This window comes from Rhea americana, unplaced genomic scaffold (assembly GCF_003343005.1).
Source record: "Rhea americana isolate MKP2758 unplaced genomic scaffold, rheAme1 scaffold_396, whole genome shotgun sequence".
Lineage (NCBI taxonomy): Eukaryota > Metazoa > Chordata > Aves > Rheiformes > Rheidae > Rhea > Rhea americana.
Genome location: NW_028186530.1, coordinates 383,265 through 398,298, shown reverse-complemented (window position 1 = coordinate 398,298; position 15,034 = coordinate 383,265). Strand labels below are relative to the sequence as shown.

Genomic DNA, 15,034 nt, shown 5'->3' with positions numbered 1-15,034 from the left:
GGAGGCGGGCGGCGAGGAGGAGCTGGAGTGCCCGCTGTGCCTGGTGCGGCAGCCGGCCGAGAACGCGCCGCGGCTGCTGTCGTGCCCGCACCGGTCGTGCGGCGCCTGCCTGCGGCAGTACCTGCGCATCGAGATCACCGAGTCCCGCGTCAACATCTGCTGCCCCGAGTGCAGCGAGCGCCTCAACCCCGCCGACATCCGCCGCCTGCTCCGCGACTCCCCGCACCTCGTCGCCAAGTACGAGGAGTTCATGCTGCGCCGCTGCCTCGCCGCCGACCCCGACTGCCGCTGGTGCCCGGCCCCCGACTGCGGGTGAGTCCCGGGACCCCTCGGGGAGGGCCAGGCCCCGGGGGAGGGGGCTGAGGCGCACCTCTGCCCGTGCAAAGTCCAACGAAAAGCCGTAATTGCGAGCTGTTGTTGATAACTAGCCCACAGCCTGTTCGGGGTGGTTAATAAAAAGGCCTTTGGGACCAAAGTGACGCTCCCGTCACTTGCCGCTGCCTCGCTTCAGCTCCAAGATTTGACTGTGGGGACTGTGGAAGTGCAGGCAARCTAGCTGCTTGTAAAGAGGCTCAAAGGGAGTTTTGGCTGAGCTCTCATCCCCCTCGTTTAAAAGCAAACTTTTTTCCGCGCAAATGGGAAGCGTGGGGTTGCCCTCGCYGCTGAGATGGAGCTCAGCATGGGGACTCCCTGCAGGTTTCCCATCTGGGGRAAAATGTAAGCAGTCGCTTTTTCGTAGTGAGGACGTGAATGCATGGCACAGGGGAGTGTTGACTCACTGTCCATTGCCTAAGTGCGGAAACGTCTGTCTGTCCAGAAGTCCGTCTGCCCACGTCTGATGACTCTGTAATTATCTGCTCTTTGCTTTCATTTTCTCTTCTCTTTTCCTCTAAATGAGCTCAGTTAGGCTTCACTTTGCACATAAGCCAAAGCTGCTTGGAAAAGGAGTTTGCTCGGAGTGCTTAGAGACAGCGCTGCAAAGTTCAGCAAGAATACAGAGAGCTTAAATTGCAGTGCTGRGTGGTACGAACACTAAAGGAAAGTCTGACCTAGTAGAGTGGAAAGCACGGTGGGAGGGTTGTGAAGATTTAATCAGAGCATTGTAATAGACTGTCTATGCAAATCAGTTAACCTGTCTCGGGTTACCTGTTTCACAGCCCCTGAGCGTTGCTGTGTAAGAACTTGTTTCTTTAGAAGGCAGTGTTAATAGTGAGCAACAACTGTGTTAGTTTCTGAAACCAGATCACATGCTAGATCTTGATGTTTTGATAGTGCTGGGGGTAAGATCAGTGAGGTAGAGCAGGTTATGCTGCCCACAGAGTAATGGCAGAGGGAATGCCTCTGTTTTCTACTCTATTAATCAGCTAGAGAAAATCTGGTTACTGTTTACTGAATTTCTGCTCTTTGGCTGCTGTGATATTTATCTGTGTTCAGGGTAAGGTGTAAATGTCATCTCTGTAGCTGAGATTGCCTAGTGGGGAAAAGCTGGCCTCAGCATGGCCCAGAGGGCGTTGCCTCTTTGGGAGTAACCCAGCACGAATCTGATACAGCCGCTGCTTTGGTGGGTTTGTGCACACCGGTGTCACATACAGCTCTTTGTGCAATCAAAAGCATCCTCTCCTGTTAGCAAGGCGAGCCAGTGGGCATCCTCATCTAAGMTGCACAGCAGGAACCAAGAAGTGGTCCTGGCTGTTGGAAACCAGGCAGCTCTGGTGGGTCACTGTGGGCCAGTACCRTTGCTATGCCAGTAGCACTCAAACAAAGGCTGGTGGAGTCAGCGCTCCRGCAGCGAGAGAAATTAATCTCCCTTTTCATTCTTCCCAGCAAGCTTGTTTGGTTGTGTTTATGTAAAGTCAGGGTATGAATTATTTACAGTGGGTTTTCCCTCTGTAGTAGTGGCAGAGTACCAAGCTGGATCAGGAGCACTGGGGCTGCGGCGTGCTGGTGCTCAGCTGTTCTGCTGGATGTCCCCACACCGCTCCAGAGCTGAGGAGCACAGGTCCGCGGCAACTGCAGCGGGGGGCTTCTGGTCTACGGCGGGCGAAACCCCAGGCGTGTGGCATGTGGCATTCTGTGCCTTCCCCATGCACTGCAGTCTTTCCTAAATGAAAGAGCTTCGCTGTGCTGCTTAGGGAGGAGGAGTACCAACACTGGAGTGTGTTGCCATGGAAACACTGGTCATTTGATGCACATCAATCCTAATATGAATCATTTTCCATGTTTTGAGCTTTTTTTTTTCTTGCTACAATGAGCTAATATTGCTTCCTGATGTATGTCACGCTGTATGTCTCCAAGAGGCTTGGAGAATAACAGAACCTTTAAACAAAGCAAATTGTGTAGGCTGAGCTCAGTGAATGAGGCTGAAGGCAGCCATGGCGAGACTGACTCCCTCAGAGCAACAGGAGGAGGGGCAGTGGGCAACTCCTGGCTGCTCAAGTAGAGTGGGCTGGAAACAGTGCTCTACCGTTCCTTGGCCTTGCTGGGGTCTCGGGAAGATGCTCGCCATCATTGCTGCATGGAAAAGAGTCAAAATTTCCCTTTTAGTCACAGTTAAGATTGCGCCAGGAAGTATCCATTTAATGAAGCCATGTGTCAGAGGCCAGGTGAAGATGGAGGCATGTGTTAGCTGTTCCAGTCCCACAGTGGCTAATTCTGGGCACACCATGTGAACGGCTTTTTTCTAGTTGACCTTGAATTTGGAGATGTGTTACTTCTTCCCCTTATAGTGGAAAGGCGTGTAGATTTTTCCATATAGTTGTGGGCTTGCTCTTGGTATTTGTCGTTTCAGCTCCAGGAATAAAATATAAATRATAAGGATTTGCTTGAGTTGGCTAGAAAAACCTAAAGTCCCTATTGAGGGTTAATTAAGAACATGAAATTGCTTAATATATTATACTGAACTTTCCTGACCTCTTGTTAATATGATTTGAAATGTGTTGTAAAACGGCTGCTCAGGTGAAGCTTTTCTTCCAGGGTTAGTCTGTGGCTGCATCGTAGTGGCAAGGTGAGGATGCTTAGCCAGATCTTCACTAAATAATATGTGTAGGAGTCAATATGGTTCAAGTTTGTCCCTCCCCAGGATGTCTATATCCTGTCTCTCCTCCAACACTGGTTTCATATGCAAGGAGCATGCAGCCGCTGATGTGTGCGGAGACCCTGCAGTTGTGCCTCTCAGCCCTGCCGCTCAGCATGGAGACATTGTTTCTTTGGCAATTATGTTGTACCCAGGCAGGATGAAGTTGCTCAAACTCCCACGGGATATGAATCATTGTGGTATGACACATTCAGTGGTTCTCACGCTGCTGCCTTTGAGAAGAAGCAATACAACTAGAGCTATACAATCTCTAAATATAAAACCTTAGAAAGGAGTTATTCTCCTCTGACCTGTAACAAAAATGCTGAAGGTTGTCAACAAAAAATGCCTCTGTTGTCCTGATGCCATAGAACCGGAAGGTGCTTCTGGAATTGCTCTACTCAGCCCCTGCCTGTGGGAACAACCGCATCCTAGATGACTGTAAGTCAGCTTTCCTATAGTGGTGTGTGGTGGTGCTATTTAGGCTTCTGCGTGCACACTTCTTTGTGGAGACGCAACAGTACTATCAGAAGAAGTGAGCCAGTTCAGTATCCTGACCCAGGCTTGCTTCCTTTTGCTTCCTACACTTTCAATTGTTTTTACTTAAGTCTGGCCTTAATCCAGAAGCAGAGCGTTTTTTTCACTATTCTTGAAAAAGATCAATTCTGTGGAAATCAACAAGAACTTGCTTCTTGAAATAGATGCACGTTGAAGCTCCTGCTGCTTCATTTGTTTAGAACCATTCAGTTGTTGGAAGCGTCCAGTACAACTTTGGCTTTCCTAGGCCCCTCCGGGCCGTGTTTCATCCCTCCATAGACCTGATTTCCTCAGGAACTGATGTGTGCGTGTTTAGCCACAGGTGCTTGCAGAGAGCAGTGTGAGCCTGAACTGGCTGTGGAACAGCAGGCTGTTATCATGGCAAACTGGGCAAGACAAATCTGGTCTGTGTGAATTGACAGTGAGAACTCCCAGCAGTTACTGAGGGGAGAATTCAATATCGTAAGCTGTCTGTTTAAAAGGTATCTGCCCCAGGTAACTTAATTAGCACTACTTAATTTCAGGCCCTGCAGTGAAAGACACGGGGCTGGAGAAAGCAGGAATTTATCTGGAGTGTAGGCTCCTATAGAGACCGTGATCAGAAATGCTGAAATGGAAGAGGCAGGCTGACTGGCTGCTCTGGCTGACCTGCCCCTTAGTACCACATCGCTGCAGTCTCCAGAGGATAAAAGCGAGTATCATCCTGTCTAGCCTGTGAAACTCATTGCAGCAGACTGTTGAAACAGCTGGCTTAAATAGAACAGCTCAGAAAGTGATAGCCTTACTTGCTGCCTCTAGGCAGATTGAATTAAAGGGATCGCTGGTCTGTGGCGTGGGGGAATAACCTTAGCCTCACCTGAGGCTGGAGAGAAGAACTGCATTTTTGTTTGTGTATCTTGCAAGTCCATTGTAGGGTTGCCCAACAGGTCAGATGAATTGTGGTCAGGCGTTGGAAGCAACCCAGTGCCAGAGGCAGCTCTGCCAAAATGGATGGCCAGGGTATTGTCACAGACACCTACTTTTGCTAAGAACATCGGCAACATGCAGTGTCTTCATCAGGCTGCTGGACTTAATAAAACCTGCTTTGGGGCTATGTGTGTAATTTGTCAAAAAAATAACACAACTCTCCTGAAAATGCTGCAGAGTTTGGAAGAGGAGCATGGGCCATGACCTGTTGCTGAAATTCAGCTACCTCTGGAGTAGGAGTCTGTCTGTCCATTGGTGGTTCTTGATGGTACTGGCAGCTGATAACCCTTGTGCAGAGAGTTGTGTGTTCCTAAGGTAACTTTCTGGGTTTTGCTAATTCATCTGGTGTTTTCTTTCTCCAGTTATGCAGTTATCGCCTATGGTTGTGCCAGCTGCCCCAAGCTGACCTGCGAGAGGGACGGTTGCCAGACAGAGTTCTGCTATCACTGCAAACAGATATGGCATCCCAACCAAACCTGCGATATGGCCCGCCAGCAAAGGGCACAGACGCTCCGAGTACGGACCAAGCACACATCAGGCCTCAGTTACGGACAGGAATCTGGGCCAGGTATGGATTCCTGCGTTTCTGGTTACTCAGTGCTGCAGTTATGCCTGTGAAGCTGAGAAGGAGCCACCTGTTGTGCAGAGCTTCCTCTGATCAAAGCAGGGCGGGGAGGTTAGTGCCCTGTGGGGAACACTGCCACATGGCACAGATGAGGGTCTCCAGCAGCAGTGGGTGAGAACAGCTGTGAAGCTGAGAGTCATTTCCACTTCTCACAAGTAAGAGAACAAATCTGGCGGCTCCTACAAGAAGTCAGAATGTGAAACACAACAGTTATAGGTGATGACGAGCGTTTGAGTGCTTCCTCAGCACTCAATCTCTCCTCATCTGCCCCAGCTATGCTTGTGGCTCTTTTGATCTCAGAYGTTCTCATTTCTTGCTGATCTAAACTTCAAACAATTAGGCACTTTTAACCTTGCAACTTCAACTCCAAGTCTGCCTGCTAGAGCAGACAAAAGTAGCCTAGCCCAGTGTGAGGAGCCTTGCTTTGTGTGCTGGTAGGTGTTAGTAATGTCARCTACAGGAAAAGTGCCAACCCACAGACTCCTACGCTGCCTAGTAGGAGCTGCTGTGTCTACTGAGTTAACATTCTTTAAAAATAGCTGAATTATTTTGAAAATGGACAGTAAGGCCATTTCATAAAGTCCCTCCTCACCCCCAAATAAAACACATTAMTTTTCTTAGCACATCAGGAATGAAAATGTTAATGTTATTATGTTTACTCAGAATGCAGCTACCGTGAGTGGTTCAAAGGTGGCTCAGCTGTACATCAAGGTTCAATGAGCCTCAGTTAGAGGGCCCTGATAACAGACAGCATAGAGACTGCCACAGGCTGTGCTACAAACCAGCAAGCAAAGAAGTAGCCTCTGAGCTTTTCACCCTGTCAAAGGAGATTTCTGCCAGAGAGGGCTTAGAGCTTAGCCTCYGACAGGGAGATTCTTGAGATAGTGTTTTTTCCCCACCCCATCCTTGCTGAATTCAATGCAATGATTAATAAGGTGCAAGCTGGTCTCTCAGCAGCTGGATTTCACATTGTCAGGAGTTACAGACACTGCCAGCAAAGCCCTGAACTGCACAGACAGCCATTGCATAACTGTGATCAGATGACACTTGAATTAAAGAAGAGATGAAGGACCCTTTTTCCTATTCTGCCAGCAGCAAATTGGGGACTACGCAGCATGTGCACCAGACTCGTGTGTGTGGCTGCAGGCTCATTTCCCCCTGCTGTAGGCTGCTTTTGAAGGCCAGGTTCAGAGTTTCTCTGATGCTTTGTTCTCCCAATTGTTCTGTCATTCTTGGCCATGAATCACCTTAGTGGAGCAATTTAATAATGGTTCTTGCTGACACTGTTGTCTTGGCTAGCACAGGGCAGGTATAACTTGTTCCCAGCATTTAAGCATGTTCTGGAATAGATCCCATTCAAACCTAGAATAAGCTTTTAAAATGACTGTTGTTCTCAGTCTCTGCTGTCTAGGCAAATAGCTTTGGTAGGATCTGGCTCTTCAGTACTATCTTCTTGCTCTGAAGATAAACTAAAGACAGAAATAGCTGGTTGTATCCATTCCCACTTTGTCTTTGCCAGCACAGAACACAAGGGTTTCTGAACATAATGAGAACCCCCTCACMGGTTATTGATACCCCAGGAACACAGAGTCCAACACAATCTCTTGCTTCCTTCCCACAGCAGATGACATCAAACCGTGTCCACGTTGCAGTGCTTATATCATCAAGATGAATGATGGGAGCTGTAACCACATGACCTGCGCGGTGTGTGGCTGTGAGTTCTGCTGGCTGTGTATGAAGGAGATCTCGGATCTGCATTACCTCAGGTGGGAAGGAAAGCAACACACACCGGTTCCTGTCACTGTGGTAGCACCCACTTCTCTAACACTGTTGGGAGGAGTTTAATKGCATGCAGTTGCTTTTCATCCTCTTGTCTGTCCAGAATCAGTCAGCAGAACTTTCTTCTTTCTGACCTAAAGATTGGAGCTTTCTTCCTGCATTAAAATAAGGAGGCTCTTCCACACCAGGAAAGGCTCAGTTGCCTGATAGAATTGTATGTGAGAGCTCTTAACACACTGGATATTAAACATAGTTCCAGTCATGTGATAATCACCTTGATGAACAAATTAATCTTGGTGGAGAAGAAGGGACCTGTTTTACATGTTGCCTATCCATTTCCTAAGTTTTATTTTTTGTTTATGTGGATGTTGAGCTTGGAGTTCTTGGGAATTGTGGGGTTCCATGTGTTTTTAACATGTAACTTTTTTCCTTCCATTATAGCCCCTCTGGCTGTACGTTCTGGGGCAAAAAGCCATGGAGCCGTAAAAAGAAGATTCTCTGGCAGCTGGGCACATTGATTGGGGCTCCTGTAGGCATCTCTCTCATTGCTGGCATTGCCATTCCCGCTATGGTCATTGGCATCCCTGTGTATGTTGGTAGAAAGGTAAGTGTGGAGAGTGCAACACTGGAACTGGGGACTGTGCTGCTTGAGGTGTTCTCTGTAGCCAAGGCATCCGCCCAGAAATTTATCCCTGATACGAGGGGTGGATCTTTTCATAAAACTGAAATTCAGTTGTCTCTTCTAGAGCTTGTCTTATCTCTTGAGCTTTGTATGGGGAGAGGGAAGGTGGTGCACCCAAGAAGAGTCCTGGCCCCTTTTGACATAGCCAGTGAGATGGCCTCTATGGGACAGTGGCTGGACCCTGGCCGTCACACCTTGCCTAGCATAAGTCACTGATGTGTTTTGATGCTGACCTGTTGCCAGGCTATTGGCTGATTCCAGCTGCCCTGAACTGCATGATGCTGTTGCATGTCTGTGCTGATAAGGAAGCAATGAGAGGGAGGAAATGGCATGTCAGTGCTCTATTTGTAGCTTCTTTTTCTTAAACACTGACCTACCTGCCAGATCTGATCTGTGAGATATGTGGTCAGGATGAGGTTCTTCATAGGCTAATGTAGCTGACAGGACTGTAAAATCACAAGCTTATTAATATCTTCTGCTGATGTTTGTTCCTGGCCAGGCTGTGTTCTTACCTGGTGCTTCTCCTTCCCTCAGATCCACAGTAGGTATGAGGGAAAGAAAACATCTAAGCACAAGAGGAACTTGGCCATTACCGGTGGGGTCACCTTGTCTGTCATTGCCTCCCCAGTCATTGCTGCGGTCAGTGTTGGTAAGTTGGTACTGTGCATTTCCCTTCCACGGGCCAGTAGTCAGAGACAAATGACTAGCTGAGCCCTGTGAGGGGTGGCCAACGGGCAGTTTGTAGACTTGTCCTGTGTGCTTTCCTGAACACTTCCTTCCATTTTGCATGCAGGTTGCACAGCCTCATGTACTAGAATTGGCCTGGAGCCCTGCAAAGGCTTGTCTAGAGCACTGGTCACCTGTGCCACAGCCTGCAGTGGAGTCCCTTGACATGTGTCTTTCTCTTACCCATGGGCTGGGTTACTGGCTGATGCCTTGGGGATTCATCTGAGAATCTCTGTGCCCTTGGGGTTCCCTCATCCTGCACTGTAGCAGTATGAACCAAGGGGTCCCTTGCTGGTGGATTCTAGGATCCTTTTGTGTTAAAGGCAGCATAAACATAGCTTTGGGGGACTCTTTCCAGGGTCTTCTCTGCCTGGTCAGCACAGTTCAGCCTTAAGCTCCTCTTAGCTCAGTGCATCCTCTTTTCCAGGTATTGGAGTCCCCATCATGCTGGCTTATGTGTATGGTGTTGTGCCGATCTCTCTGTGCCGAGGCGGTGGCTGTGGAGTTAGCACGGCCAATGGAAAGGGTGTGAAGATAGAGTTTGATGAAGATGACGGACCAATTACAGGTAATATGGTAACTAGTGAAGGGAAGAGGCTAAAGCATGATCCTATCATTGCTTTTTGTAATGAAATGGTAGGAGACTTATGTTTCCCAAATCTGAACATCTGTTTTTTAGCCTTTACTTGGGTTTGGCTAGAAGCAGTGATTTGCTTCAGTCTTTTGCTGGTGATCAGCTGGGTAGCTCTTGTAGCAAAATCTCAGCTCTTCCTTTGGCTGCTGGAGGCAAGGAGAGTCTGAGATGAAAAACATGCTGCCTAGTGTCTGATCTGCAGCTCTGCCGGTGCCATCACGGGCAAACAGTTCCTCTGAAACACTTGTTCTTTCCCTCAGTGGCTGATGCCTGGCGAGCCCTGAAGAACCCCAGCATTGGTGAAAGCAGCATTGAGGGGCTGACCAGTGTGCTGAGCACCAGTGGGAGCCCCACCGATGGGCTCAGCGTGATGCAGGGCAACTACAGTGAGACAGCCAGCTTCGCTGCCCTCTCAGGCGGTACCCTGAGTGGTGGTGTCCTCTCCGGAGGCAAGGGGAAGTACAGCAGGTAATTGAACTGCTGGTCACAGCAAGAAAGGGGTAAAGGACGGGTCTAACAGGACAGACTTAGTTTGGGAGTCTGTCTAGGAGTGTGGGTGACCCTCTGTGTACTCTGGAGTCCTGTCCTGTCCTAGTATTTTCACTTCTTGGTTTGTGGCAGACCAGGCTACTTCTGGAGTCAGTGTTAGGCAGCTTCTTGCAAAGAGGACAAAGATGTAGAAACAAGTTTCTGTCCTTGCTGAGCTCCTTTAAAGTGGGAAGCTGATGCTTCAGGTTAATTGGAAACAGCACAGAGCTGCCTGCGTGGCCTGCTTAAAGTTCTTCCAGTCTTCTGATCCCAGCCTAGAGGTTTAAATGCTTCCTGTTCCCTAGTGGCTTATAGCAAGCAGGATTGCTGCTTTCCAAGTCAGGAGGTAACACCACAGTTTTCCTCCAAACTTGCCTGTGAGTCAGTCTGCTGGATAATTGGAGACACGTGTTGATCTAGTAGCCAGGATATAATCATGACTCGGTGCTAGATCTGTGGAAATCTGTTCTTCGCAGGAATTGCATGAGTCATAGATATAAACACAACTTCGCCTTCGTCATGGAAAACAGAATGAGTTTACCTAAATAGAGCCAAGAATGAGATTAAATGAAGAGAACCATTGGAGTTAAAACTCCTTGGTGCCAAGCTGGGCCAGCACAGAGGRCCACCTGATTTCCCACAGCAAAAAATGACTGTTTGGTGCCCTCAGGGACCAGCTAGGTCATTCTGAGCAATTCTCTTCTTTCCTACAGGCTGGAAGTGCAGGCAGATGTCCAGAAGGAGATTTTCCCCAAAGACTCTGTTAGCTTGGGGGCTATCAGCGACAACGCCAGCACTCGAGCCATGGCTGGCTCCATCATCAGCTCTTACAACCCCCAGGACAGGTAGGATAGGCAATGGTGAGGAAAGGGGTGGGTGTCATGGAAAAATCTGTGCTCTGTGAGGTGCTGCTGTCGGGGGTGAGATGATTGTAGGTGCACTGGCCTGCTCTCTGTAGGTAGCAGGTGGAGTGATCCTCTTACTCACACAGAAGGAGGACTGGGACTRTTTGGACATAGCCTTCATGTGTAACACAGAGCCTGAGAAAGGGATCAGATGTCCAGGAGTCATGAGATCTGTTCCCAGTTGCTCACAGGCTCTCGGTACTTTCTCAGCTCATTTCCTGGCTCACAGTACAGGGATAATCTTGGCTGTCATTAGGAGTAATTCAAACAGAGCAGGGAATCTTCTTATTCCCTAAATGCCATGGGATGATGAGCAGCGTCTTGCTTATGTCTGTGCAATGTGCTGTTGGTACAGTGCTGCAGTGTCAGGCGGTGACCCTAGCCAGTCCCCCGGTAAGTGTGCCTGGTGACACAGTGGTGCTTGTTTCTGCAGGGAGTGCAATAACATGGAGATCCAGGTGGACATCGAGGCCAAACCAAGTCACTACCAGCTGGCCAGTGGCAGCAGTACAGAGGATTCTCTGCATGTCCACACCCAAATGGCAGAGAATGAGGAAGAGGAGGAGGAGGAGGAGGAAGAGGATGGTGAGCAGGAGCAGACATGCAAACACCAAAGCTGTGAGCAAAAGGACTGCGTTGCCAGCAAAACCTGGGACATCACCCTGGCCCAGCCTGAGAGCATACGGAGCGACCTGGAGAGCTCCGACAGTCAGTCAGACGACGTACCAGACATTACGTCGGATGAGTGCGACTCCCCCCACTCTCAGACTGCAGCAGCCTGCCCACAGACCCCCAAAGCTAGAGGTGCCGAGAGCCCAAGTGCCCCCCTGAGTCACTGTGCCCAGGCAGAAGGGTACAGGCTAGAGGAAATAGTCAAACTGGAATGCATCGAAGCCAGAGTATGAAGTGGCCTCTTGCTGAGAAGCACACTCGCTGTCATTGCATCTTTTGGGGCAGGGTTGTGTCCATGTTGGCTTCTGTTCGCAATTCTCCAGTTGGCTCCCCATTCTCGCCTTGGGGAGTTGCTGTTTCATACATGACAAAAAAAACATCCCCCACCCTCTTATTGTTTTAATTTATTGGTTCAAGCGCTTGATAGTGCTCTGTGAGGTGTGTAAGAGTGTAAATATGTATGTGTGTCTGTATGTCTGCAAGCATCCTAAAGGACTGTTTGAATAAAGACTCTGGTTGTCATTCGACTTGCATCCAGCTCATCCTTTCCAAAGATGTACGGTGAAATCCTCTCCCTCACTGATTGCTTCTGCCCCTTCCTCAAGCGTCTGTAAGGACCATCCTAGCCAAAGGCACATCCTTAGGAGAAGTGGATGCACCTCCTCTTTCGCCTCTAGAAAGTGGGGTGTTACAGCCTTGTTCTCCTGTCTGCAGCAGGGACAGGGACTGCCGTGACCGGACCTTCCTTTTCCTGGGCAGTAACATCTTTTCTTGCTCCGCCCTGTGCAGCGGGGCTGTGTACAGGTTAAAAGAGAGGAAAGATGGGGCTAACCGTGTGCTGCCAGCCCTGCTGGTTGTGAGCGAGGGATCGGAGGAGGCCTATGGGCAGGACCTTGGGGAGAGGTGAGTGTAAAGCCTTTGCGCCCTCTGCCTGAGCCACCCGGCATGGTGAGAGGCCGACGTGTTTTGGCTGTGAGCCAGGCCCTTCCCTAGAGCAATCCCGGGAGCGCAGACTAGTGTTGCTGTCCCTGCAATAAAAACATTGGCACCTTGCGCCTGCGATGCGCTTTGCGGAGAGCATCGCTTAGCAAAGACCTCCCAAGAGCGGGGAAGGACCACCCTGAAAGCAGCCCCTCGGATGAACAGGGCTGAGCTGGGGATGCTGGAGCTGGGCTCCGAGARGGCTGGAGGGAAAACAGGCTCCTGCGTGTGCAGGACGGGTGCTGGGGTTCAGGCCTGCTCTTTCYGCAGCCCCTCTGCTTGTGTCAGCACCCTACACAAGCCCTCGTCGTTGCTACAGTTGTTCTTGCTCCCTTGTGATCAGTAGCCTGCAGCATCTTCCCCCAAGGTCTTCCGAGGGGGGGGGGGGGCCCTGGAAGCTCCGCTGCGGTGATTGCCACCAAGTGAGCTCCTCTTAGAYACCTTTTGGGAAAGTCTGTGTCAGTTCTGACCCCTCTCCTTTCCCCTCTGTCTGCAGGTTGATCCCCGGTCCCTGAAGATGCTCGTCTCTGCCCCGGGTGGCCTGGCAGGAACCCTCCCTGCGGGGTTGGTCCCTCCCGGACTTGGCTCCGGCAGGGTGCGAGCCCTGCCCYGCAATGGCCTCACCGTGGAGGTAASGGTGGCAGCACCCTGGGTGCCCCGTGCAGGGCTTGGAGCYGGCACCCATCCTGCTGTGGGGACCGGGATGAGCAGGGATGCTCCGTGGCCGGGGTGGGCTCTTCACCAGGTGAAACCCTGCCCTGAGGCAGCAGCAGATGCTTGCGGAGGACTCGGTGCTTCCCAGGTAAGAGCTGGGAATGGTGCATGGGGCTGGGCGCAGGATGTGGCCAGAGGGACCTGCCCCACGGGGCGCAGGGCTCCCGGCCATGGGGCGTGGGGCTTGGCATGGTACGGCACACCGGCACGGCAGAGCAGAGCCCGCCTGCGTGGCGCGGCACGGYRCGGCWCRGCAGCAAGGCRAGCGCAGGGCTGGGGATGGGCCGTGCTCCCCCTCCGCGGCGGCGGGCGAAGGTGGAGATCTCCCTTCGCCTGGTCCGGCGGGAGGCGGCGCCGGCAGCGAGGCGCAGCAGGACGGCCGCCGGCCTCGGCACGGCCCCGGCACCAAGGCGCTCTGAYGGCCTGATCCGTGAGCAGCAAAGATGTGTCAGGAGGGTGAGTCTGGCCCCAGTGCCCCCTCCGGGGTGGTCACAACGGGAGGGCACCTTGGCTGTGCCCCACAGCTCCCATCCCCTCCTCTGGGGGAAACTGAGGCACAACGGGGGCCCCTTTCYTGGAGCAGATGGGGTCAAAGACAGAGCTGGGAAGAGCAGACAGGTTTTGGTGGGGTGTGTGTGTCCTGGGGCACGAGGGTGGTGAGGGCTTCCCATCCCACCGCGCCGGGCAGGGGAGGAGGGAGGCAAGCTCTCGGAGGAGAGCAGCTCYGGGGTGGCCGTGCCCTGCTCCCGCCTGGCTGTCCCCAGCAAGCCGTGGCTGAAGTGGCCAGTCACATACCGGGGTTGCCTGCAGCAAAGACCACGTTGCGTCCTGTCTCACCAGGGCGTCCCCCCATCGGGACGCGGCGTCCTCTCCAGGGCTGTCCCCAGAGCCCCATCCCTGTCCTCAGCATGGGGACACCTCAGCTCTCCTGTACTCATCACCTCTCAGGCCACCTCAATCCCAGAAGCTACCAAAGGCTCCTCGTGAAGACAGGCTTCGTCCCCACTGTCATTGGGCACCTCAACTTCATCGCTGGAGCCCTCATCCGTGGCATCATTCTCCATTTCATGGCAAACCCCAGGACACCACCTCCCTGCAGTACTTGGTCTCCAGGGTCACCTTGGCTGTCCCTGTGCTGCTGGCACCGTGGGGCACGGGTGCATGGGCACATGTAGGGGACGAATGCGGTGGGGACGCAGGGCGGATGCAGGATGGACACGGCATGGATGGGGATGGATGCAGGGCGCACGCAGGCTGGACACGGCGTGGATGCTGGGCGGATGTGCGGCGGCTGCCGGCTGGATGTGGCAGGGATGCAGGGAGGATGGAGTATGGATGCGAGGTGGACACAGGACACGCATGAGCTGGACGTGCGGTGGAGACGGCTGAGCTCCGGCATGGCAGCACTCCCTCCAAAGGGAGCCGGAGGCTTTAGGGACAACGCCAAGGGGGAAACGGGCCGATGCCCGCGGGGCAGGTACCGCGTGTTGCTGACCTCCCCGTGCTTCCTTGCAGACCGTCTCCCGTGGAACAGCTGCCATCGTGCCGTCCCGCTTCCTCGCCCCAGCGGCCCTCGCGAGCACCTTTGAGCCCTGCGCCACTCRGTCCCCTCCGGCACCGGCTCTCGGGGACCGGTCCTGGGGACCCCAGCCGGGGCAGCCGCGGGTGCCCCCGACTTGCTGCGCTGCGTTTTGTCTCCGTTTCTTGCAGAAATGGGCAGTGAGCGCCCGGAGCAGCCTGGGCTCGCCGGCCCGCCGCGTCTCCGTCGGGCTCACGCCGGGCAGCCGGGGCCGGGCACCGCTGCCCCTTCTCCGATGTGCGCCCCTTCGAACCCCCCCGCGCCCGGCTTTGGGGTGGCCGCGCATCCCCCCCGGGGTGCCGCCCGCCATGCCRCGCGAGCCCATCCCCGCAGCCTCAGGCCGCCCGCAGCTGGACTTCCCCCTCGGCGCCGACGGCCCCTTTCCCACCAGCGGCTGCACTGAGACAAACTTTATTCTGCGGGTGTTAAAATCCCGGAGGTCGCCCCTTTGCCGCTGGCAGCGCGGGGAGGGCGCGCGGGGCCGGGGCGCGCGCCGGGCGCCGGGGCTCAGAGCTGCGGGGCGCCGCCGGGGTCGCACTGCAGCAGGCGCACGATGGACGGGTCGCTCTTGGCACCTTTGATGAACTCCTCCAGCGAGAGCTTCCCTGCGGGGAGGACGCGGGGCTCAGCGCC

General features: G+C 52.9%; 2 protein-coding genes across 2 annotated transcripts in view; one reads left to right on the top strand and one right to left on the bottom strand.

Moving 5' to 3' along the window:
- Positions 1-11,654, top strand: part of RNF19B (ring finger protein 19B) — an 18,337-nt gene extending 6,683 nt beyond the window's left edge. Inside the window, exons 2-10 of the mRNA XM_085313763.1 lie at positions 5-312; positions 4,939-5,144; positions 6,823-6,967; positions 7,422-7,584; positions 8,197-8,311; positions 8,816-8,956; positions 9,283-9,490; positions 10,264-10,395; positions 10,889-11,654. Of these exons, the coding sequence (XP_085169889.1) occupies positions 5-312; positions 4,939-5,144; positions 6,823-6,967; positions 7,422-7,584; positions 8,197-8,311; positions 8,816-8,956; positions 9,283-9,490; positions 10,264-10,395; positions 10,889-11,360 (1,890 nt within the window). The 3' untranslated portion in view covers positions 11,361-11,654. The remainder of the gene's footprint in view (positions 1-4; positions 313-4,938; positions 5,145-6,822; positions 6,968-7,421; positions 7,585-8,196; positions 8,312-8,815; positions 8,957-9,282; positions 9,491-10,263; positions 10,396-10,888) is intronic.
- Positions 11,655-14,887: 3,233 nt separating this feature from the next.
- HPCA (hippocalcin) overlaps positions 14,888-15,034 on the bottom strand; it is a 1,415-nt gene continuing 1,268 nt past the window's right edge. The window contains exon 2 of the mRNA XM_085313762.1: positions 14,888-15,006. Within this exon, the coding sequence (XP_085169888.1) occupies positions 14,909-15,006 (98 nt within the window). The 3' untranslated portion in view covers positions 14,888-14,908. The remainder of the gene's footprint in view (positions 15,007-15,034) is intronic.